The sequence below is a fragment of the Stigmatopora argus genome, chromosome 16 (genome assembly GCF_051989625.1).
Source record: "Stigmatopora argus isolate UIUO_Sarg chromosome 16, RoL_Sarg_1.0, whole genome shotgun sequence".
Lineage (NCBI taxonomy): Eukaryota > Metazoa > Chordata > Actinopteri > Syngnathiformes > Syngnathidae > Stigmatopora > Stigmatopora argus.
In genome coordinates this window covers 3,288,618-3,314,508 of record NC_135402.1, presented here as the reverse complement: position 1 = coordinate 3,314,508, position 25,891 = coordinate 3,288,618, and the positions used below count along the sequence as shown (strand labels likewise).

General features: G+C 39.2%; 2 protein-coding genes across 26 annotated transcripts in view; one reads left to right on the top strand and one right to left on the bottom strand.

Moving 5' to 3' along the window:
* fnbp1b (formin binding protein 1b) overlaps positions 1 to 21,920 on the bottom strand; it is a 37,405-nt gene extending 15,485 nt beyond the window's left edge. For 15 of the 20 annotated variants that reach the window (XM_077622140.1, XM_077622142.1, XM_077622146.1 and 12 more), the window contains exons 1-6: positions 16,349 to 16,573; positions 9,888 to 10,003; positions 7,424 to 7,480; positions 7,205 to 7,352; positions 1,817 to 1,879; positions 297 to 401 (exon numbers count right to left, since the gene is read on the bottom strand). In XM_077622140.1, the coding sequence (XP_077478266.1) occupies positions 297 to 401; positions 1,817 to 1,879; positions 7,205 to 7,352; positions 7,424 to 7,480; positions 9,888 to 10,003; positions 16,349 to 16,480 (621 nt within the window). In that variant the 5' untranslated portion in view covers positions 16,481 to 16,573. Of the gene's footprint in view, positions 1 to 296; positions 402 to 1,816; positions 1,880 to 7,204; positions 7,353 to 7,423; positions 7,481 to 9,887; positions 10,004 to 11,777; positions 12,084 to 16,348; positions 16,574 to 21,546 lie in introns of those variants that run through there. The other 5 variants (XM_077622160.1, XM_077622159.1, XM_077622161.1 and 2 more) reach the window with 3 other exon arrangements.
* agpat2 (1-acylglycerol-3-phosphate O-acyltransferase 2 (lysophosphatidic acid acyltransferase, beta)) overlaps positions 1 to 25,891 on the top strand; it is a 79,275-nt gene that overhangs the window by 49,114 nt on the left and 4,270 nt on the right. For all 6 annotated transcript variants that reach the window (XR_013305434.1, XR_013305435.1, XR_013305433.1 and 3 more), the window contains 6 exons: positions 3,027 to 3,240; positions 6,835 to 6,958; positions 13,172 to 13,235; positions 18,449 to 18,490; positions 19,198 to 19,334; positions 23,605 to 24,082. Coding sequence is in view for 3 of the 6 variants with exons in the window: in XM_077622172.1 (XP_077478298.1) it covers positions 23,892 to 24,082 (191 nt within the window). In the remaining 3 variants the exon portion in view is untranslated. The remainder of the gene's footprint in view (positions 1 to 3,026; positions 3,241 to 6,834; positions 6,959 to 13,171; positions 13,236 to 18,448; positions 18,491 to 19,197; positions 19,335 to 23,604; positions 24,083 to 25,891) is intronic.

Sequence of the window (25,891 nt, the reverse complement as noted above, 5' to 3'; positions counted from 1 at the left end):
GCACGAGGATTGAACAGTGCACTTGCATAAATGCTGCCACTGTGTAAACGGGACAACACGGCTCCTGTTTGGCTGGGCAGTCTCGCTTCGGGGCCCTTTTTTTTCTCCTCACTGTTTGTGTCCAGTGAGCAGAAAGGCTCTTTATTCCCCGGCCAGTATTTGCATAATAATCGGGTCTCAACTGTGTCAACTCTTGAGCCTGACACCCCAGCCTAGGAAGGGACTTTTAGGGGGTCTTTGGATTGGATGTCAAGACAGGAAGAGGAATATCAAAATGGAAGCAGGGAGAAGCGCACCTTTTCCACGTCAGCCTTCGTCACGTTGATGTCGGCGTCCATTTTGTCAAAGTGCTGCTGCGCTTTGTCGGCCTCTTTGCAATCACGCTCATATTTCCTTTTACACTGGAAAAGAGTGTGGAAGGGAATGTTAAGCATTCTACTAAAGTGCAAATTGTCCCTCAATGTCTTGAAAATATCATACCTGGCAACCTCGACCAATTGCTCCCCTTATTAATGATTGCCATTCCCCTTATTAAGTGATAATAAACCGTACAAATGCAACATGGCACATATTTACAGACAAAAAACAAGCTTGATTTTTTTTCCCCCCATAAATACGTATTTGGGTAAAAATTACGAAGCAAATGGGATTCAAGTATTAAAATGCTGAATATCAGTAAAGTAAATATACATTAAAACTCCTAATTTTCCAATGTAAATTATCGACTTTTAATTACGTTTGAAATTATTTATATATATATGTATATATGTGTGTATGTGTATGTGTATGTGTATGTGTATGTGTATGTGTGTGTGTGTGTGTGTGTGTATGTGTATACGTATGTATATGTAAATTATACAAAAAATAAATTTGAAATTTCCCGAATACGGGATGAACAAAGTTATCTTATCTAATCTAATATAAATGGTTAATCGTTTTTAAAAGTGTAAAACTTTCCCCAATCAGACGGTGCGCTTTTTTATGCACTAAATTCAAGATTCTGTAGATGCCGCTGTTTGACGCTGACAGCTTGACTGTCAAATTACTTTTTTTAACATTGTTTTTTTCACGTACAAAAGGCGTACACAATTTGAAATGATGAAAAAAAACGTATAAAATACGAGGAAAACTTACAAGTTGAAAGGTATGAACTATATCAATGTCATTTAATGTGTATTTTATTAATGTCACAAATAAATGGCACGCCTGACTAAACTATTAAAAATAGGGAAGTTGTACCCATAAAAAGACGGTCATTTAGAAGAACCATAGTATCGCGTACAAGGCTGTTAAATGCGTCATATGGGCTTTTGATAAATCCAACATACGTCTTTAGTAGGGTTTTGTGTGAGTGCAAAAATAAGCAATCATCCAACCCCCCTTCCAGAGCAACAATCATGAGTTTGTCGGGAGTCAGTCTGCCTATCAGCCTCACAAAGAGATCATTGAACATACTCAACGTACATTCTGAGGCAGGGGGCGGTTCGGAGGCAGAGATAAGGACAACCGCTCTGTGTAAGCTCTCTTCTAAAACCAATAGATGTGACATGGATGCTTTTTCCCAATTGGACTTTGTCACACTAAACCCTCTACTGTACTGTAAATACTTAAATCTTAGTAGTACGGTGAATTGCAAAACATTGGTCATCTATTCAAAAGTTATCATTAGCTTCCCTCATTAGCCATGTCACAAGAAATACACTTTTGATTTGAAAAGGCGGTGAATTTGTTAAGTTAATGATTGATTTTGTGTAGAGTTTCTCAGTCGTGACCACTTTCCCTAAAAAAAAGAAGAAGCGGTTCCGCCTTGACTTACCGACTCCAGCTGTTTCCACGAGCTCTCGATGTGCTGCTGTGCTTTGCGGCCATCGTGGAAGTGCTGTTGGAAGACACGCAAACACAAATATTATTTCAACGCTCACGCCAAGCTCCTGACATAATGAGGATAATCGGTCCTCCATCGAATACGGTCAATAGTAATCATGTCGTAGAGTCATTGTGGAAGAAAAGTAGGGCAAGTACATACACGTGTATCTACTGCAGATCCATAAATATACTGTATATGACCTCATTCCCTATAAGATTAAGGAGATATTTGTAGCAGACCCAGCAGATGGCTACAATTCAGTGTGATTCAAAGGCAGACAGATAGTATTTTTTTCCAAGCTGTTTTAGGAATTTTTGGGAGACTGATGTATTATTTTTGGTTTTGCGGTTTTGTCGCACATGCTTTGTTTTGCGACACTTTTTTAAAATTTCCGTGAACTATACTATATTTTTGTAACTGTCTTTTCATTAGTATCTGGGATCGTTTAGGGCACATGTGTCAAAGTGGCGGCCTGGGGGCCAACTCTGGCCCGCCGCATCATTTTGTGTGGCCCGGGAAAGTCAATCATGAGTGCTGACTTTCTGTTTTAGGATCAAATTAAAATGAAGAGTATAAATGTATATTAAATTTCCTGATTTCCCCCCTTTTAAATCAATAATAGTAATTTTTCAATGCATTTTTTCTGTGTATTTAGTTCAAAAATCATTTTGTAAAATCTAAAAATATATTAAAAAAAGCTAAAATAAACATTGTTTTAAATCTATAAAAAACGGAATATTCAGGGCTTTTAATCCAGTTCTTTTAATCCATTTATTTAAAAAAAATCTAAATATTATATCTAAAATGGTCCGGCCCACGTGAAATCAAGTTGACGTTAAAGCGACCCGCAAACCAACCCGAGTTTGACACCCTTGGTTTAGGAAGTCATGAATTTTTAGGAGAATATTATGCAGAGGTTAATGTTTTGTCATCCATGTCCAATCATATTTCATATGTAGAATTTTCCGGAGGTATATGGAGTTTACCACAATAATCGTCACACTTCCCATTTCCCCATATTTTTTAGGGAAGCTAGTTAAAATAAGGAAGCGCTGGAGTGCAACAGAGGAAGTACTCGAACGCAGCGCTGAGCCCCTGGAGTCCCGTCACGTGTAAAATGGCTCTTATTTCAGAGGCTTACACATTTCTGTTTTGACAGGACACAGCAGCAGATAAGACAACCGAGATTGGCTGGCTTCAATACGACGAGCAAATGTTTCCCCACCACCGCATGTACAAAAAGTGCTTCAAAAATGGATATGGATGAGAGTACTGGAATCACAAGATTCTGAAAACAAATCCATTTTCCACCGACAAAAAAAGAATTCAAGCAGACCCTACAGCTGCATCCAGGTTATCAGACAGGAATTGAGGTATGTGGGAGTGCACCACTGCCAACTATCCCTTTTTTTTCTTTGCAGTGCCGCCCAAGCAACTGCGAGGTCTGGCAGTGCATGATCCAAATGAAAGTTAAACCCTTACTTGGGTCGTAAGGAGTCTGTGGGTAGAATTTATGCAGTTTAACTCAAAAAACAAACATTTTATTTCTCCAAATGACATGAAAAAAAATCTCATCTCAATATTTTTACATTCTAAATTTCTGTATCTCACCATGCAATGCCAAACCTCCCAGTTCAAACAAGTATAGCAATATGTTTAAAAATACCAAAATGGCCCAAATTGACTTTGGTAATAAGCAAAATGACAAAGTCAGGGGAAAAAAGCAGAACCCCTTTTTGTGTCGGCGACATAATAAATATTACTAAAAAATATGTATAAGACAGTATGCCTCTACGCATTGAAGTGGTAACAAGATAGCTTAGTCAATTGACTGACATGCTTTACAGGAATGCACTTACCCAACCACACACACTCACACACACTAGCGTGGTTGTCAGCACACATAATATTCCCTGTAAACGGCCACAAATCATAAAAAGAATAGAATAGATAAGCGCGATAAAGCCAAGGAATTTTCACTGAGCGAGTTCTGGATGGAAGGCCAGGAACAAGTCCTGCTCATGCTTACAAAAACTCCAACAAACCGCTAAAATTAAGAATCGTAAGACCTTGGTTTTTGGTTTGCTCTTGTTCTTGAACCAGTCAGTGTAACATTAGCCTTAGTCTTGGTCTTGTCAAGTCCTCAGTTTTGCTCTTGACTCGCCTTGGTTTTATTCTTGGCAGAGTTTCAGATTTCCTTGTTATGTGCATACTGTCTCACATTGCATCACTATTAGTTTTACATTCCTTGCTCTTGGTCTGTTCTCACCCATTTTTGTCTTGTTTTTGACTGTCGTGCATTGGTGTGTCTTAGTATTGATTGGTCTCGTGCTTTTGGTCTTGACTCTGGTTTCATTTCCTTCGTTATCGTACTTAACTCCGTCTCACATTGCATCGGTGTTCATCTTTACTTGCCATGGTGTCTTTCTTGAGCCAGTTTAACATGATATCAATTTAGGTCTTTGCAAAGTCTCACATTTTCATGGTCTTGGTCTCGACTTGCTCTCCATTCTCTTGAGTACAACACTATTCTTAGCCTGTGGTTGCATCAACCTACTTTGTCGTTAGCGGCTGTTTTCAGGCCAGCATCCACAACTCAATCTTACAGACTTTTTAAGCCTACACTGTGGTTTTCAGTTGATTTTAATTTTTTATTTTTGCCTAAACGCTTACTTCCCGACAGTCGACCGAATAAGATGTAATCAATTTTTTTTACTGGTTCCATTTGGTTGAGGTCCACTGAGCCGCAACTCAAAGCATGCATCTAAAGCACAAATAACAGTAAATGCCAAGTAGCATTTAAGTAGCACAGCCCCGTGATTAAATAGTTAATAGAAGTAAGAACTAAGCATGCAATTAGCTGTCTGTTTTCTGACAGATCACCTTATAATCATTCTTGAAACACATTTGTAAACCCAATGACTCATCCCCCAAATGACGAAACACTGCATTGTGGAGGCAAGCCAAATTCTTAAGGTATTGTGTCATCTATTTTTTCAAAAGGAGCTCTTATAATTCAGATTTAATGAAATATGCTTGCGTAACTAGTCTGAATACTATGAAGCCAGGCCATGATGTAGTGAAAATAATGTTAAAATCCCTTTCTAGGAACACATTTGAGTTCCCACTTGGATGCTGCTTCCAGTTCAGTTGAAAAAAAAACAAAAAGGGAGCAAAAATAATCGTACAAAACTAACATTTTGACACCCCTGTCCGATCATAACACGAACTCAGAAAGGTTACAATTCTGTTTTGATTTAAGAATACTGGATACATGTGTCCAGAACTTAAAATAGATATTTAGTTTTTTAAATTTTAGTGCCTTGTTGATGCATTTTAGCAGCCTGCAAAGGGTCAAGTTAACTCGCAAGATAACAGGATGGTTAATAGGCATTTCTCAAGGACCTCTTTCGTGAATTTGTGTCCATTTGAAGGAGTTTAAATTGCCAATCTGACCTGGAGCAAAACAGGAGCGTTAAAAGTAGGTCAAATCCTTTGTTGCTGCATTTTAGCATTTTTAAAAGGTCGAATTGAGTCAAAGCATTGTAGGGGGTTTTAAGATGGGTTTTACTGCTTTCTTTCTTTTTTTGTTTATTTAAAGGTTTGCAAAGAGTCAAATTGACCCCAAACTTAACAAGTGTTATGATGTCCTTTAGTGCTTTTTTTGCCTATTTGCATTCTTTTGAATGCATTTTAGCAAACACTAAAATAATTGAATACACTAGGTAAATGAAACAAACTAAAAGAGTGAAGAAAACTGTAGGAAAATCCCTGCTTGTGTCACTTTACAGTCTTTGCCTCCAAAATCTGGACAGTGGACAGAGAACGTTCCGGGTCAAATCCAGCCAAAAAGAAAATGAGTTTGTATAGAAATTTCACAAAAGCTGATATAAGCCCCCTCCCCCCTCTATGGGACTCCTGCAAACATGAACAAAGTGTCAAATAAAAACTGATCGCTAGCCGTGACCTCAGGCAATGAGTCAACAGGGAACATATACAAAAAAGGGTCAGTGTGCCTTTGAAAAAAAAAAGCCTCTGCTTTGACTTTCCACTCCAGTTCCCTCAGCTGGAAGCTTCCGTGACACCACGTCCACTTCATGACTTTTTTTTCCTCCCTCCAAGTACATTTCCCAGCTCGTCACATTCTGCTAAATATGCTTTGAAAGAACTCTTAAAACCGAAGCTTTGAGATGACATGACCACGATCGTTCACCAAGAAAATAGAGGTTGACTTTGGTGATGAACCGTAAACGTATTGTCCGATCCAATTTGCAATAAAAATGACAAAAGGCAATCGCAGTTGACCTTTTGTGTTTGTTTAATATTTCATTCATGTTTGTAAAAAGTTGAACTGCGCTCTAATTTAAAGCTTTCAGCCCAGATTATTCAAAATATCTGTTAAAGCTCAATTAAAAATAAAGGAAAATATCAGCATGAGAAGTTCGATCGGCCAAATGCTTCCCTTATTAATGATTGCAGTTCTCCTTATTATGCCATTTAAAAAAGAAAATGTACAAATGAAACACTGCACATATTTACTCACATAGGGTGCACTTAAAAGTCAAATTTTTTGCCCAATCAGTATGCACTAAATCCAAGATTCTGTAGATGTATTGCTTGCTGACACGCTATAATTACATGGTGAACAGGTGGAAAAGGTGAAAGGGGAATGCGTGTGTGCATATCATGCTTAAAACATGACAATATTAGCAGTCGCCGTTGACGTTTTATTCTGCTACCAGTGACCGAGACGATCCGGATAAGAGCCGAAATGGGGAAGACGAGATCAGTTTTACAAAAGCGTACTTTAAAAATCCCATACAGAAGTTGTTATACGGCGTACAGAATTTGAAATGATCCAAAAACGTATAAAATACGGGAAAATAGCATAAATTGACAGAAATGTGAATTGTTTTATTTGTAGACCAGCCATCATATGGTTGTAAACTAGTTACTATGAATCGCAGGGCACGACGAGACGAACAACCATCCACGCTTATGCTCAAGGAAGTTGGGAACCCAGCGGGGATTGAATCTAAGAACTGTGAGGCAACTGTGCTAACCACTCCACCAATGTGCCGCCCCTAAAAGGTATGACCATTTTTCCATCATATTGCCTAGCCCTTCTTTAAGCATCACCACTTTAAATCAGTGATGTTCTTCACTTGCGGCCGAGCCTCTGGGTGAGGCTATATTTACCCCAGCGTAACCTCAACGCAGGGTGACGCGAGCATATTCACAATTTCCATGTTGGAAGAGAGGCACGCCAAAAGCCGCTTGCATGTTCATTCATCCAAAAACAGTCGCGTACTCGTTTCCTGCCATCTTTTTACTCACCGATTTCCTCTCGGTCTTCAGATCTTGCAAGTAGCGTGAAAGCTCGGCGATGATCTGCGACGACAGGTTCTCGGCGATCACCTCGTGTTGCCCCGCGTAGTCGTTCAACTCGTTTAGAGTGGTCAGGAAGGCCTGGCAGAATGTGTACCTGAACAAACATTGACGTTTTAAACGATAGCCAAACCAAATATCCTCGCATCACTCTGTCCTGTAGCTTACTTGCTCTCCTCTTCTTCTCGCAAGTTCCTCTTGGGTTGGTACTTCTTTGACAAAGTCCTGTAAGAGTAAAACAAATATTCATGTATGTGCAGCATACTACTATATTTATATGCAGTACATTGGGAGGCCCAAATGTTAATCTGACACATCCCTTGCGTTTCTGCCAGAGTGCATCCGTCCAAGTCCGAATTGCGCTTTCCGCCCCAGCTAAGACATCTCCATCCTTTTCTTGTCGGGTCATAAATCATCCACCCTATCCCCCACCCTGCAAGCCCCCGGGGAGGTCAAATGCAGAGCCAGTCACCAGAAACAAACATGCGCAAACATGCTTTACTAACGCGATCTTGTTGTGATTCCCGCCGAGCGGTACGAGACAGGAAGACGCTAGCTACTCTGTCATCAGCACGTAATCATAAGCTTTGCGATAGATTCACAAGTATTGTGTTAAATTCAACTGTTGCCATAAAAAAATATGCTTCTAAAATGATACAATTGGAGAGCATTGTACATTTTTACCAAGTTATCATCATCAACTTCATGAATGATTGAAGAATGATTTTTTTCTATTTCTCGCATCGTTTGTAAATGCGTTTCAAGCTATTTTACCCCCCAAAATTAACATTTTTATTATTAAATTTAAATAATAACAGCTTTATTTTACCAGAATAGATAATCCTTTTACCTTATTTCCAAGCCAATACTCCTTTTTTATCGATATATTATATCTGTACTTTTACCCTCCCAAAATAAAACTTATTGACCAGTTTATTTCAAATTTTAGGTTATTTAGGTCTTTATTTCATCACATACAGAGACACTCAGTTATCGTGAAATGGGATCAACTCCAGTTAAATTATGATCCGATAAAGTGGCAGCGCTATAAAAAATGGATGTCCAGAGATTGGCCTTGCCACTTAGCTGCATTTAAAGGAAAAATATGTATCAATAATAAATACCGGACTAAATAAAAAATAAAAATACGTGTCAGGACTTCCTCCTGCTTAATCTGTCCTCATCCCAGAAGCCTCTCCAATACTGTTGCTAGGCAGATTTAAATCTCCTGGTCCCCCCCTAACCTCTTGTCCTTGTCTAATAATAGAATCCAGGTTGCCATTTAGTCAATCTAGGCCAGATGTCAGCTTTTATAAAATACCTTTTTAATATACTTAAGGAGATGTGCTTAAAAATGAAGGAAGTAGTCTTTATTGTCACTATGTATTATGTTGGATTGGAATTTTAGTGGGGGAGAGGAATTAATGTATTGCCTTTCCCGGAGTATTGTGCATGTTTACACCAAAGCTATTGGAAGAGGATTAGATTTGGATTAGTGCAATGTGTGCGTGGTGGCTATAGAAAGGAACAGGGGGTGTACATATGAGTCCATACGACTCTTTTGTGTTGTTATTAACGGCTAATCATTGCTAATTGGTCATGCATTTTTGGAACGAAAATTATAAATTGAAGTTGCCATTTTACCAAAGTGTATTTTAATGAAGTTGCCGTTTTGCGTTATCATTTTACAGGAATAAAGTTAGAATATATTTATATTTTCCCCATCATGAAGTCGATACAATTTCCATAATGCAGTTCGAATGCATAGAAATCATCATGTTACTAATTTCTAAAAGTTATTATTCCCCTAATTTTCAGTTTCTGGGAGGTCCTGGTCCAAACACAGTTGTCCAATTACTTCTAACGGACTTAATTCTCACCCAATAAATTAAAGAGATCGGGATTTGTTGCTAGGGAAATCCTAAAACGCTATTGGCTAGTCACTATCAAACGGGGGGGTTGGGTGGAAAGAGTCGATAACATATTGCCATTCTGCTTTAAACATGACTAATGGCGTGCGTGTTGGGGGTGGGCGGGGTAATCCTCCCCTATGTCGGGCTGCTCGTACACTGATGTGAGGGGGGCCGGGGGACACTTTTGGTTAGAGGAACGCAAATCTGGGTCAGACGTAGGGTGGGGGGCGTACGTAAGGCTGATGCGTGTCGCCGTATAAGTGTCGCCATGGAAACAAACCCGCGCCGCCTCCACAATCTACCGCTAAACACATCGAATGGACTTCCTCTCGAGTAAAGCAGAAGTTGACAAAAGATAACAGTAGTGAATGTTATTTCCTTTCCTTCTTAAATCATCTTTTTACTGTCTAAGCTGTTCAATGCCACTGATAGCGATAGAAATCAAGACGATTGCAGTACGAATGGTCTGTTTTTGGGTGTGTCTACAACTGACGGGCGACCAGTTTAGATCTTAGTCTGCGTTTTCACCCGAAAGTCAGATGGGATAGGCTCCAGCACCCCGTGGCCCCGATAAGGATAAATGGTGTTGAAGATGAATGCATGGATGAAGTCGTGATTTTCCTCAAAATTCAAGTACACATTAGTAATGGAAATCAAATGTGACTGCAATATAAAGTACCATTTTTGACAAATAATATAGCCCCGTGATTAGCACTCACCTGATTTGTTTTGCATAGTTGGCTTCAATCTCAGACCTCTCCTTGACAAATTTCGAGTACTTCTCCAGAAAATCTATCCCCCACTGCGTATGCTTCTCCAAGTTGTCAAATTGATCCTGCGGGAAAGAATTTGTGCTTATTAATAACAGTCATAGCAACGTTAATCATGACGTATTTATAAACTAATGGAAACTATGGAGTACTCTAACTCTACTGCATCGTAGCAACATACTTTGCTAACATTGCCATGTATGTTTAGATTAGATTAGATAACTTTATTCATCCCGTATTCGGGAAATTTCACTGTCACAGTAGCAAGAGGGTGAGAATACAGACACAGACATTTTCGACATAAATAAATAGATAATAAATAAATAAGCGTGTTTCTGAAATATATTTGTTTTTGTCAGTTTCAATTCTGCAGCCAATTGAGTTTGTTTCCTTCCCTTAGCTACCAGGTGTATAAACATTAGACAATCGAACATTGTAACAATTTTTAGTCAATGTAAACAAGCCCTCAGTGGCAATACCAAGTACTGCAATTTCCCACAGCGCCGGTTTGTACTTGGTAGTTTCCCTACAGCATGAGGGCTGCTAAAAACTTGACAAAAGCTGCAACAATTGCAAAACGTGCTTCACAGGAGACCAAATTTATACTCACAGCATTGTCGCTATACTTTTGGTTGAACAAACACGCTAGATTGGCGTTACTTTGGCAGCCCCCCATTCTCTTGCCTACCATGTCTGCAGTTTCCACTCAATACATGATTGACGGAAGAAAATGCGCTTGTGACACAGGAAGTCGGTGATGATTGTGTACGTATGCCTTGAAATCAACTCAATTGGAACCAATATGCTAGTTTTATATGTATTTAATGTTTCTAGTGTCAACGTCCAAAACCGTGAAAGTCAAAGTACGTCTCAACATGTTGAATGCCTGTAAACGTCAGTTGCTTTGGCGACTACTGCTGCCAATGGTTTGGAATGAGTTAAAGTGCTCCAATGTTGCTCTCAAAACGAAATGACCTTCATTTCTCAAAAGCGGGGGGACAATAATAACAGGGCTGAGAGAGTGGGGGTTTCCGGCCGGTATTGTTTGCTACTTTGAATGAGCAATCACTCATCAGCGGATCACTATGCACAGCAGATAACGCTCAAGTCCTCTAATTAGAATTGTGCTATTCAAACTGGAGTTTGTCAACAATCAGTTGTTGCATTTAGTTCGTTAGCCTGAAAGCGTACTTTCCTGTGTGCCTTTATGGAATTTTATATCATATCAAATCTCCTTGCCAATGTCGTCTAAAAAGTCATCCAGGACGTTTTGATCGATAAAATTTCTAATGAGGCAATTCCAGTGTTGTTGAATTTAATGTTTTTTCTTGCATTTTGGAATTGTTGTTAAAATGGCTTGAGCATTTATGCTTCACAAATTTAAAAAGTCAACATGTGTTAAATGACAGATTATTACAGGAGTAATGGGATTTTATAGAAAATTGATCTATTTATATGATTTTTTATTTTTATTTTTGAAAAAGTTAGTTCAACAAAAACACTGTCCACTTCATATTTTGTTCTAAGAAAAATAAACAGTCAGTATTATAGCACTTTGAAATGATCTGAAGATTGTCTTTTAAAAAATGTGCTATTGTATAAAATTGATACTCACTCAGTGTGCATTCAAGTAAATAAAAAACACATAGAAAATGATAATTTAAACCAATAAGCGTACCGTTACATGAATAAAGAGCGATAGTGTAGAAAGATGTGTACATTCACAAATACAGGCAGATCCACAGTACAATCTGACTAATGGTCGTTAAATTTATTCTGGGGCCAATTTCTCCCCTCTGCAATCATCAAAAGCACCAATTTAAGAAAAAAACAACTCACTCCTGCGCGCAGAATAGGCGTTATCCTTTTGTGCAACGGCACCATCCTATTCCGTTTTTCACCGGGAAAAAAAATCCCAAACTCAGGTTAATCCCAAACAGCGTACATCCACGTGAGCATCTCCAAATAGCGGTTGGGAAGTGCACCGGCCGACTCCCACACTATAATTCACGATTATTTTTATTTAAAGGGAGGGAACTCCGTCCGGGAGAGGTTCTCCACTCTCCCAGTGAGTCAATGTGAAATGTGAAGCGGCCCGCTGTGTTAATGCTCCATCAGCCGTAAGGTGCAATGGACAGGATAAAGGAAGACGACAGTGAGGGAGTGGAATGGAGGAATGGGGCGGGATTAAACAGGAAAGGGATTACAATTGAAGGCGGGGGGCGCATTGGCCTTGAACCTCCCACCCCCACACGCCTTTTATTTCACAGGACATTAAAAGCAAAATAATAACAACGTAAGCTCCATTTGGACTCATCCTGGCCTTATAAAAGAAACCAAATGATTCTCTGGAAGATAGGCATCCAATCCGCCTTTCCCAGTATGGATAGATTTGGAAGTAAATGAGATATCAACTATTTAATAACAATGTATCGTTTTTTTTATGAACATTATTGGTGAATACGGATATATGAGGACTAAATACCAATTCAAATTCTGAAAACGCAGTCGTTTTCAACCCTAAAAATCCAAAATATCAAATAGATTTCAAATGCACCCTGAAACGGTATGGAGAAAAGCAGTGCAAAATGATATCATGCAATACCCATGACATTTCCCAAACTTTATAGAGAAATTGATTTTTCAGTAAATGCTCTGGTCTTTTTTCACACCCACATTAGGGCAAGTAATTATTTTGATAATCGACTAAACACGTAATTTACTTTGGACTCTGGACTACATTATAGCAATAAATACATATCGGCACCACATACTACACACTGAGAAATCTTGTTTTATGATTTGCAGTCTACAAATATGTATCAATGTTTTCCAAAGCAAAAGGCAATGTTCAAAAATATGTATACAGTAATCCCTCGAATACCGCGGTTAATTTACACCAAACATGGCCGTGATAATCGAAAAATCGCGAAGTAGTATCATAACTTTTTTCTTCCGCTTACGAGTTTCAGCATGGATTTTCACATTTTTATGAACTTTAAAAAATAATAATAGCGGGAAAAATCTAAGTAGTGAATGCGCATTAAGTGAAGATGCGAAAATCGAGGGATGACTTTACTATGCTTTGAATTTTAAGTTAAATAACAACTCCAAAAAATCAGTCCCTGCACCCCTCACCACTTCAACCAACTTCCTTGAAACTAATTACTACTTTCCTATTAAACGGAGCAAACCGCAAATAACCAGGAATTCACTCTACTCTTTCGTTCTAGAGTCAGGTCGCCAACTAGAGATCCGGAGTTCCCATTGCAACATTTTCACCCAACATGAACGAAGGTAAGTTTTGCCCATGTTGTTGACATTATATGAAACTCCTCCCCAAAGTAAGCACAAAAACCTGTAGTTCTTTGCTTATTATTTCAGGACACAGCCACCGCCTCCCTATGAGGTGAGCTCTATTGTGGTAGCCCATGAGGGAAAACAAATAGAAGTGCGGGGCTACACATTTTTTTTATTATTCGGGAAATGGAAAGAGTTCAAGCGGTGGGGGGGGGAGACAAAAGCAGCCCCGGGCTAAATATAAATACAGCGGAGCCATGTGACATAAAGCAAACAAATAGGCGGTTGTTGAAGGATCAACCTGCTGACCCACAGCCCTTCCAAACTGGTGACAGGGATTTGGAATCATCCAAATGCACCACACTGCCACCTAATCACAACTAATGCACGTTAGTATTTAGCTTCCACTCCGGATTAGAGCCGCTGATTACAGGCGACCCAGGGAATATTGATCTGATCTAACCAGATAACAGGAGATCCAGAATGAATGGACCCTATTCGAGCAAATGAGTCAATCACTGTTGAAGCAATCAAACGGAACTGATCTGTCTTCGGGTTACGGCCAAACTAACTCAACGTAACAATTCATTGAAGGGGGTCCTTGATTAAGAATGGTTCTGACCGTATTTTCAAAAAGTGTTTTCCATATAAAAACTGATTGAAATTTTGATTTAGATCTTGTTACTCGCTCCATTATAAACTCAATGTAACTTCAGTTGGGTCTTCTTTTCATAACACTTCACATATAAATTCATTTGTAAGAATTCTATAGCAATAACACTTAGGTTTTTTTCCCATTACGTTTGCATTGCGCATTTAAAGATCAGATATAGTTTTTAAAGATCATATAGGCTTAATTTTGGAGGAGAAAGAAACTCTTAAGACTTTTTAAGGATCTGTGGGCACCCAGAACAAATACTCTTAGAGCAAAAAAAACATACTTGTTATAATAACAGAATAGAATCACAATTTTATCTCACTCTGTGAAACTGCTGCCTTTTTACTAACTTCAAGTGAGTGAGGTTTTTCATTTACAACTTGAACATTTTTGTCTGATCTGCTTCATGCTTGGTTTATATTGCATCACAGGAAGATAGGAAGCCTGTTGAGTCAACGCAAAGCAGATGTCCCGCCACGGTCTTTAGGCCCGTGCAGATGTTCTCCTTGTAGTGGTTGCCCCGAGGCCTATTGTTTTGAACACATAGTACAGCAGGAGTCCCGATAATCCCAATCAATTACACGGCTACAATGACGTTTACTATAATTTATGGATGCGATCTAACATGTTGTAAACACCAGACAGAAGTCTCGATGACAATTTTGCCAACATTGACATTACAAGTTTGTACCTGAACTGAAAACAGCTAACTTGAACCATGAAAAATGATGTTTTAATGAGAGTTTACTTTAGTTTTCAGCATGATTGTCTACATTTTTAATTGGATCTGATTTCAAATCTTAGCTTCCTAAGGGCGAATAGTCCACATCTTTTCCAGTAAATGAAATCAAGTGCCACTGATGACCAAAATTTCCACTTCTTCAACCATAACTCCTCTGCTTGGGTGCAGCACTTTGGCGAGTTGAGTGCCGTGGGCGTACGGCGAGCACGGACAAATATTTAGTAGACAGGCCGAGCCCTTTCTTCCGACACACATGCCGCTTTGTACGAGGAAGCGGGCGGAATAATGCTTCTGTATCCCCGAGTAACCTCCTCACGGGGAGCGAAGGGCATCAACCACGTGTGCTGAACCAATGAGCTTAGTCGACCGTTACAGCAAAACAAAATGTGAAATTCTTTTTTTTTTAATTAATGCCAGCGGGAATTAAAACAACCAATGTTTCCACTCTGACATCTATTCACAAAGCGTACAAACTGAGAACTGTAACATACCAACCTCGGCCAATTGCTCCCCTTATTAAAGATTGCAATTCCCCTTATTTAGCGATAAAAAAATTGAAAAATACGTACAAATGCATTGCGGTACATATTTACTCACATAAGGCGCACTCAAGTCTAAAATTTTCTCCAAAGTGGACAGGATGCCCAATCATTATGCACAAAATTCAAGATTCTGTAGCTGTAGCTTGACTGTCTGGGTACATTGCTTGCTGACGCACTATATTTATATATGCGTCCGCATATGATGGTTAAAGCATGACAATATTAGCAATCGACGGTGATGTTTTCGTCAAGAAATGGCTCAAACGAGATCGGTTTTACAAAAAACGTACTTGGAAAAAATCCCGTACAAAAGTTGATATATGGCGCAGACAATTTGAAATGATCAAAACAATTGTAAAATACGGGGAAGTTAACAGGTATGCAGTAACTATACAATTTTCAGATTTATTTATTTTTTATACAGTTTTAAAACATTGATTTTCATTATAAACTGCAATACTGTGCTAGTTCTGCTCGACGTTATTAAACTGTAAGAATTGCAAAGTGCCCATCTGAAAATCCTAAAAATGAAGACACAGTGCTTACTTAGCATAGCCAGACTAAACTCCCCCTGATCCCTTTCCCAGAACTGGAGATCACATTCAAAAATGACTAATGCTCCACTTCACTAGTCTGCTTGATTTTTTTTTTGGTACTGTAACTTGCGACTTCCTTTCAACTTGAAGGTTGAAACCTGCAGCAGAATTATGACTTGCACATGTGTGACTTAATCCAACTTCTGGCGCCTGTACTCAGTCTCAAATCAAGATCCGTTATCAATTAGCCAAGCAAAACCACGTCAGACTACTCGTGCAAAATCCCAGCAGCTGCTCGCCGAACTCAACAGTGCAAGTTGCCGTTAGCATGCCGCGTGGCTATTAATAGCCACAACGCCGAAATAGAAGACCTCGAAACGTATGGTGTACTCCTGCAAACAAGATGAACTCGCCACTGTGACATCTACATGACACATGTAACAGGAAGCCTTGTCGACTCATCTGTTTTACTGTCGCTTTCATTCGGACACGCCTTCAAACTGTCAGTGTCGATATTGACATTGGTTTTCAAACTGTGCTTCGATACGAGCGTTAATTAAATTCCCTTGCTGAACCGCAAAAGTCGGACAACCCCTAGTCCAGAACTACGGTTTCCAACTGTTCCCACTTACATTGCTGGTCATTTTCATCTGGAGAAGCACCTGCAAGTACTCTTGATACGGACTCAGCATTCGCCCCTCGTTCTCGGGTTTCGTAGGCGAGCTGTCCAAGAAAATGAAGAATTCGCTTCTTCGCCGCAACATGTTTACAGTCTTTACCCCAAGTTTTCTTCGTTTGTTTTCCGAGGATGTCACTTCAATGCCAGTCAGGAACAAAAGTGCGACGGGAGAGAAGGAGCAGAAAAACTAATGGAATGACCCGCTTATTAATCTGATTACGGCACCTCTCTGGGTAACTGGCTTGCTTATCCAATGAGAGCCTGCTGTTCTGTGGATTAATACTGCTTGCCGTCAGGCACACGTTTACCATTGTTCTACTTGAGCTGTTTTTCTTCTCTGTCCAAGACAAAGCTCTTTAATTCTAATAGATAGTCTATAACAGGGCTACCAAAATACAGAACAGGATGAAAAGTGGTGTGATAATAAGTAGAATAAATGTTTTTGCAGCACTCTCTGGGGGAAGGGGAAATTATATGATATAATATATCAAAATTAAAGAAGTATGCTTGTAATCCTAAGAGAGAAAAACAAAACCAAGATTGGGTATACATTGGAAATTCTTAATGTTAAACATCCTTCAAAATATGCAATTTGGAATTCCACTGTCTGTGTAAAAGTAAGCAAATATGAGAAACATTTTTAGCTCTTTAGGCCCTTTCTGGCTTTTGCAAAAGTATTTAGTGTGCAAATCCATCGCCCCGAGGAACAAGTAAGTGGTGTTTTCCAATGAATAAATAAAACGACACGCTTTAGTAGCAACGTTGCATGGGTCGTATAATTTCAAGTGGTGATTAGAGGCTAACTGTAGCAAAAACACAGAGAATGCTATCTTTAAGATTACTGGCTGTAATAGTGAGTGTCGGGAAGAGATTGAGTCATGGGTAAAAAATTACAAAACAGCTTCTCCTGAGTGGTGAGGAGGAATCGTGTTCATTTTCAGGACCAAGACTGACACAAACATATGTTTATGGGATGCCAATAAGACTAAAAGCACAGTTCCTCCAGGTCTGGACACAACATTAGACCAAGGAATGTTTGAAGAAATGTAACCTAAGCTGAACTTATTGGTTTACAGTCATCTTATTATCTAGGTAGCTTTAGTGGAAGGTTTAGAGTAGTCAATTGCCAGTCAGAACAGAACCACCAAAGACCCCCACAATAGATTGCAAGGCATCCTTTGTCAATGCAGTCCTACTTTGCTTGAATCCTCCTCTCCTCGCACTCCAGGGAGTAGTGCCGACTTTTTTAGATTAGTTTACAGTCACAGGGGGGTTCGACGAAGACACGATTTTAAAGTGGAATCTCACAGTCAGCAAGTAAGTGAATACAGTGGTCCAAAGGATTTGAATATAGTGCGAGAAAGTCTGATTCATCCAAAGACAACAAACTAGGTTGGGTTTCCGGGACCTGTTTCTTGAATGTTAAATGAGTCAAACTGAGGAGACAATGCTGGGACTCCTTATGAGTCCAAACTTCGCGATCGCTAAAAATGAGAACATGACTCCCCTGAGAGCAACAATATGACGATGAAATATACCAAAATTCCACTTATACACACATCCAAATAACGTTTCGGTCAACCTGTTTCCAACGGTTAACTTACGTTAATTTGTTACTCTTTGAGACGTTCAGCTATGTTGTCAGAACAACATGGTATAGACTCGTAAGCTATTCAAGTTTGTTACTTTAAAGTTCCTCACAGTTCTTTACAGAAGTGAAATTTTCAAGGTGAGTTAAAGCAGAAAGGTAACATGTCAGTGGTACCAGGGAAAGGGAAGTTAAGTCTCTGTCTGCAAAAGGTCCCCACCTTAAGGACTTCCTGTGTGGCTCCAATTTTTTTAGCTAAGTCTACAATGTCTTGTGTGTCTTGTGTCTCTCTTGCTACTGCAACCAAGAAATTTCCCAAATACGGGATGAAATAGAGTTCTAACCTAACCTAAACCATTTATTAAAATGGTCTTAAACGCCAGTGAGTCATGTTTTTGCTGTGATTATAATTAAATTTGCACACAGATTTTTTATAATGCTTGTAATCTGTGTTTTTTTTTTCAGGTTTGACCGTCATTTGGGACCGATGACTTGTTTGTCACACAGGTAAGATTTTTTTTGTTATGGCTACTTCTATATTGATAGTGCTGAGATTATTTTGTGCTTTTCTTTAATATTTTCAAGGCGTTTTGGAACTGCCAACTCCTCTTAAGTGTTTGCACAGCTAGAAATTTTACCAAGGTGACCTCACCATAGACGAAGTTTCATATTTTACGTCTGGATTTGCAACTAAGACTTTGCAGCTGGACTTGGCTGGAAACATTATTATGTTTTATTTAATAGTATTTCTGGTAAATTTATCAAGGCCAGGTCTGCCAGGGTAATAATCGATTGGCATGCGCTCATTCTTTTGGTCTGGTTTTATGAACACAATGTATACTGTCATCATCAGCGCTATGTCACTGCGTCAAACGTTATGCTAGGAATTGGGAAAATACTGATGCTACTGTAAACGTAGATATAATGCTACACCATTACTTTCATGTGCATTACTCAATTGCACTTGCACACAGGAAACTCCTGCCCACACGCTACAGGAAGCTGCGGTCACCATCATTTAATTCCGTGTTGCAGCTTGTGCTAGTTGAAGTGGGACAAGATAAAAAATAACAACACCCTGTGAAGCTTCTTAACTCTTTTTCGTATCTCCTTGACAAGTGCCTGGGTTCAAATCAAACGGGTTAGCAGCTGACTATAATAGAATTCAAAGCCCATTTATAGGTATTTACTACTTGGAATGAAATGTTTTCCAGATTTCAAGCCTAAGTGGAAGCCTCCAAAGTGGCCTAAAGGCTACATTGCACGACAGCTAAGAAAAATATACTGACATCACAAGGAAAATCCCAAGAATGTGGTCTTCAACTGCTTTTGTCTGTGAACTTTGCACCAGGTAAATTAAAGTATCCCTTCTTTACCGCCGCCCCAAAGAAAGAAAAATACATCCCTTACTAAACTACATCTCTTTATAATAGGCCAAACACAGTATGGTTTGTGATATTATAGGGCTTAATCTATTCACTGCAAATGTTTTTTAAAGATTTCTACAATTAGGATTCACCGTATTTTCACGAATATAAGGCGCACCGCATTATAAGGCGCACCCTCAATGAATGGCACATTTAATTTTTTTCCCATATATAAAGCACACTGGCACTAGTCAAATCTTAATTTAAATGAAATTATGTTTAATCTAACTTATTAGACTTTGTATCTGTACCCTCGGAAAAAAATTGACAAACACTTATATTTTAACAGTAAAAGACAATGTGAATCTCAATCTACCATTCGGAACTGTCCATAATTCCCTTTGACTATATTATTTATTTATTTTTTAAGTTGGAAGTCCCCCGTTCCTTCAAGATTTTTGTCATCTACATTACTCACAATATACTTACGCTTTGATCAAGCTGTTCCGATTTATGTTTATCCCTATAAAAGGCAGAGGAAAGACATTTTGATTACCCTGAAATGACAGTACCCGGGGGGCTCGCTAAATACAACAGAGCCTTCCCACTGGCTCGCGAGACATCTCCGCGTTCACACATTCCACCGCTTGTCACCATGCCCCATGAATTCTGCCACGACAAGCCGCCAACCTTTTTCCACAACGACGGCAGCCAGTCACGCCGAGATGGGAATCCCACCAAAATAGCTTCGACACACTTCTTGTCATCTCAATCGTTGCCACTAACGCGTTCCGATAGTCTGACTGGCTTAAGACAGGACCCGAAAAAAAAGCTAATGAATAGATTCGGTTTTGATTATGACACAACACCATGGGAATGTCATTTCTAGGCCTTTTTTGTGCACCTGCGATGGCTTGTCAACGCATAACAATCAAAGGCGGGTGATTGATGAAGATGTCTTTGATGCTTACAAAGAGCAGTGAAAAAAGGAAGGTCCTTTGTGATTAAAGGAATAGTCAACAGTCAGACAAAAAAAATCCTTTCAAAACTAGCATAGCACCATTCACACTGCCAAATGATCTGTTTTTTAATTTTAATTCAAGTCAATTAAACTTAAAAGTACATTCTTTCGAAAACTCGAGTAATCTTTATTCATCATAAAACAAAGTTCTCTTGCATCAAGCCTCTGGTTGCTTTTTTAAGAAAAAAAAAACTACAAAGACCCCTATTCACTTGTACTTGGTTTTCACGAAATTCGACTTAAATGTCATCTAAATTCATCAAAAACCGTAAATATATTGGCATCACAATTTTGTTTACCGGTAGCAAAAATTGACATATCACATATGCTTTAATCTGACAATCAAATGAATAGCAAATAAGAAAAAAAATGTCATTTTTTTCCTTGATATTGTAATATTGCATAATATAGAATAAAAGAAATGTAACTGAATGTGTTATTACAGTTTTAAGTTTGCGATATGAAAGGTATTCACATATGATCTGTCCTGGTAGTTGGTAAAATAAGAACATTTATATTAAAACCCCTAATTACAATATCCGTCTTGTGGTCGTCAGTAAAATAAGAGCATTTATTTTGAAAGACCCTCATTAACTTATTGGTTGTCATTGACAGCGACAGGCGTCCAATCAGCCCAGGTACATAAATGCATAGCATTCACTGTATGTATTGTAGTAGTTATTACAAGTTATATTGAAAACAATCAACCAACTCGTTGGCTGCCATTGACTGTGATAGACGTCCAATCCATTTTGACTAGAAAGATGGCAGCGACCAGTTAACTTCATTCAATTGATTATGCGCGCATGGATGGATGGATGGAATTATAGAGTAAAAGTTAGAAGGATTGATTGATAGATGGATCGATTAGATGATAGATGTTGTGATTGTGAGAAGGATGGGCCTTAACTAGCGTGTTTTGCTAAAAATGGATGCAAAACGGCGACTATTTAGCAAAGGGTGACGACATCAAACGTAACAGAAAAACGATAAAGATGTTGAAAGGCAGTTAGCCGTGCTAGATAAATTAGCTTGGATGCGTTTAACAGGGGGCTATCTCCAGCCAGGCTAGTGCTGCAGGTTGACGTCGTTTATGCGTATCTACAAAATGAGCAGCCAGGTTACTTTTGAATAATAATCAGAATATAATGATGGTGATAGGGGCGATCACTTACCCATAGATCTGAGCCCCAGCTCATGGTTTCGGGACGTTATCCTCGGAATTAATCCACGACGTGTCTGCTTGTTGTTGCTCTTTTTACGATAATGATGATCAGTCTATTACACGGTCAAATCCGTGTGTGTTGTCCTTTTTAATTCAGCGTTTCATCTTGAGCCGTGGATGGTTCTTCGATCGATGCAGCGCCCACGCGCGTCCCCGTGAGGAGTCAATGACAGCTGCTCTGGTCGTGCGCGTGCACTGGAGTACTGGGCGCGGGGGGTTGGGGTGGTCCCGCAGAGGAGGAGGACACTTGCTTGTCCTTTTTTAGTAAATAATACAAGTGGAAAGTCTCCTCGATGGTGTTTTCGCGTGAAGTGAGGCTTGAAAGGGAAGGGAAGGGGGCAGTGGGAGGAGGAGCGCCCCCCATAGGGCACACCCACAGAGGCAGATGTTACATTCAACGACACCCCCAAGTGGGCTTAACTACTTTCGTCTATCCTACTTTTTATGGCCTTATTCTTGTTCTTTCATTTAAAAAAGACCAAAGTGCAATGAATCGTGAAGGAACACAAAGTACACCAAACTAGTGAGTAACGATATATCGGTCAGTACCAATATACATCAAATATACATCAATTAATGGAACAACATTCTCTTTTTTTGGTAGGGCGTTTTGTTAGAAGCAATTGTTTTCATTCAAATGTCCCAAAAACCGTCCAAAGGTTTTTGTTTCTTCAGATGCTATGATGTCATGTGTAATTACTAACTGTTATATAAATATATAACTACTGTATGCAGACTAATTCAACATATTGCCTATGATGCTTTCAACAGTTAGTTAAAGACAACCAGAAAAACGTGTATGTTAAACATATGCAGAAAGTTGCCTTTGAAATTTATATTTTTTTAAAATAAAAAATAAAAGCGTTCTAGTTTGGCTTGTAAATTAGAATATTGTTAAATCAACACCACCACCCTGTGGTCAATAATGACGACACTCTGGCACTGTTAATAAACATGACTAAAACTACCACAACACATACTATATATACTCTGTATTATACATAGTAGTAAGTATCAGACGTCTTTTGGCGTCAATGGCAGTTAAAGATCATTTGCATTGGAAGTTTAGAACTGTCAAAGGTGAGATTGTAGTTCAGAATATAAATATGCATATCATTTCTGGACTAAAGAGTCTGATGTTGAAGAAAACAATGGATTCAATAGTCTACACCCCCCAGTGCAAATGTTATTTTAAAGACCAATCATGCTTCTTACTGCCACCATTACAGTTAGTCAAGGATCAGCTTTCAATCAGCCCGATCCAACGATCCCTTCTAATCTCCCAAATCGTGTCAAGCAGAGTCGAAAAACTCCAGAAAGACAGCCTTAGATTACAAGGCCAAAAATTGGATTATCATGGCCAATCCCATTATATATGTGCATGTTAGTCTCATTTCTGGTGATGGACAAGTAAGTATACCCGGGCAATTTCAAGTATAAACTAACCATTTATGTATATCTTTTGAGCCGCGGTGGGTTTTGAGCTTCCTCTGTGGAGTTTGCATGTTTTTCTTTGGCCTGTGTGGGTTTTCTGCCGGTACTCCGGTTTCTGCCCATTTCCCAAAAACTGTCATATAGGCTGCTTACCCCATATAAATTGCCCCTGAGGTATGACTATGAGCGTGAATGGTTTTCTCTCTGCTTGTGCCCCGTGATTGGCTGGCAATCGCCGGCTTGCTCCCCTTAGTATGCTCCAGCACCCCCGTGACTCTTGTGAGGATAAGCGGTACAGAAAATGACTTAATAACATGTAGTATATTGTTTGTTTGGACTTTTTGTTGTTTTATTTTTTTAAACCAGAGGCTTCGAAGGAAAAAAACGTACTTACTAATTGGTAATTCGTTTTATTGATTTCAGTGTTTAAGCCAATACTGATTGAAAAATACAAATATTGTTTTATTATTTTGTATTATTAATAGGAAATACTAGGCATGAAAAATGATAAAAATTCAATAAATCTTAATTAGTCAAGTTTTAAATTGAAGTTAATTTGTGCTCATTTTGTTAGCATCCGGAGCTAACGGTGCGGTGACGTCACACGCAGCGGACCAGCAACAACCGTCCCGGAAATGGGCGCACAAGACAGCGGATGACGACGGCGAGACCGTGTGCTGGTCCTGGGCTCCACCTCGCAACAAATGAAACACGGTACACTGTCCTCTCAATAATCTAAAGTTCCAACGACCGTATTATGATCGCCCGGCTCGCGGCGCCTGCCCTTCGCCGAGTAGCGTGAGCGGCGCCCCGGCCAGCCCGACCGATCAATTTACGCAGCCGGTTTCCACTTGCCCCGTTATGGATGTTCTGCTGTGGATGGCGCCGCTGGTGGTGCCGCTCGCGGTGCTGCTGCTGCTGTGGAGCAGCCGCCAGACTTTGGTGTTTTATTTTAAAACCTGCTTCTACGTGGCTTGGATGATGGTCCTGGCGTTGGTGGCTATCCCGCTGTGCGTGCTCAAAAGCGGCGGCAGAGACGTCGAGAACATGAGGTGAGGACTTCTCACTTGACAGCTTGTTAAGCTAACAGGCTAACTCGAATTCCACGACTGTGCAAAAAAAGATCACCATTCATAAAACCAGACTCTTTCGCTCTCTGTTCGTCCAAACTCTTAAAAAATAGCATTTCAGTCAAAATGATGCTAACATAACCTCCTGCCATAGTAGTCACAAACAAAAACAATAACAACAGGGTCAAATTCTGGAATATTCCCCAGTGTGAGCGAGAGAAACAATGCCACACTAGTATTTTTTCCATTAATTTGGGTCATTTTAGGTTTGTTATGGTCTCAATAATAATGTGATACCATGTGGTGTATGTCATTTCTAAAGCCCCTTTCATAGTTTCTGCAAAAGTCATATTTGGATTAGTTAAAGCATGTTGACTTTTTCACACTTGATCTTTGCATGTGTACTCAACAGGAATGCCTTTCTGTGGTATTTTTATTTGCACAGCCGAAAGAAGTCAGAAAAATTTGCAAGCTTTTATGTGAAACGCCTTGGAAATTAAAAAAAAAATGTTGCAACCTTGAAACAGGAACTTATTTTCACCCTTTTCCCGCAAAAGATTACAAAGGACATTATAAACGGTCATAGTCTCAGCCGAGATTTTTTTCCTTATTTCATCATTTACACTTTATTTTTATGCAATGTCAAAGTGACTTGTATTTTACTTTCTCCCCAATAGTTTGAGAATATTTTGCTCAAACTGTCATTTGTGAACACTCCTTCTGGACAATGACCTGCTCTTAAGCTTTCTTATCTCCAACAGGGAACAAGATTCACTTTATATGACTCACATGAGCCGGGCAGGAATTGGTGACTGTACGGTTTAATTGGCGCATTGTTTTAATTACCTCCGAGAAGTAGATGCCAGATGGTCTGTACCCACTTATTAAGCAGCTAGTGCATATGTATTAGTTAGTCAGATGACCTCACAGTGAAGATTTGCATCCATCTGCTGCTAGGGGTGCCGTGACTGATTTACACTCCAAGCCAGATTTCAGAGGATTTTCTATTATAACATCATTTTTCAAGTCCAATTTGCCGATTTTTGCTTTTACTACATATGTCCATAATACTGTTCTTTTTAAGAGAAGCTTTTACGTTAGCTTAAGCAAAACACAATCCCCAATAATGTATTTTTGGAAGTCCCTCCTCGGACCGCTATTGTTTTCAAAAGTCCGCTTATTCATTAATGAATTGATCAATTTAAGTAACTGAAGTATTTTGTTAGCCCAATCAACTATCAAATCGCCAACTGATTAAACAATGCTTAGTTTAAATCATTCGGAGACATTGTTGAAAAGAAAATTGCACAAATTCATTTTTTTGGCCTTTTTAATATAATATCCTCTTATTTACTTGCTCACAAAGTAAACATTGTTATGTAGCGGATCCACCCTTTCATATTGTGCAAATAAGACATTTCTGAACACATGACTAGCTTCCATTAGCTAGCATGTGACACGCAGCTAAGTGACACCGAGTTGTTCCTTCTACTCCTTATTTGACTTGTAAAACGACTCAAGTCAAAATGGAACCTTTACCCGAGATCTCTGAATTCTTCGAGTTATCTCTCATTGGGGATGTGATAAATCAGCTCGGCTGAGTTCAAAAGCGGCGACACGGTTGTTTTGTTATGACTCCCTATAACAACAATGCCATTCAAGGCCACGAGAATAATCCTTTTTGACAAAAACTTAGCATTTTCACAATAGCATGTAGCCTTTTGAGAGCTATTAGGAGCGTTAGGTCAATACAGTCTTCCCTCGATTATCGCGAATTCCCTTTTAGCAATT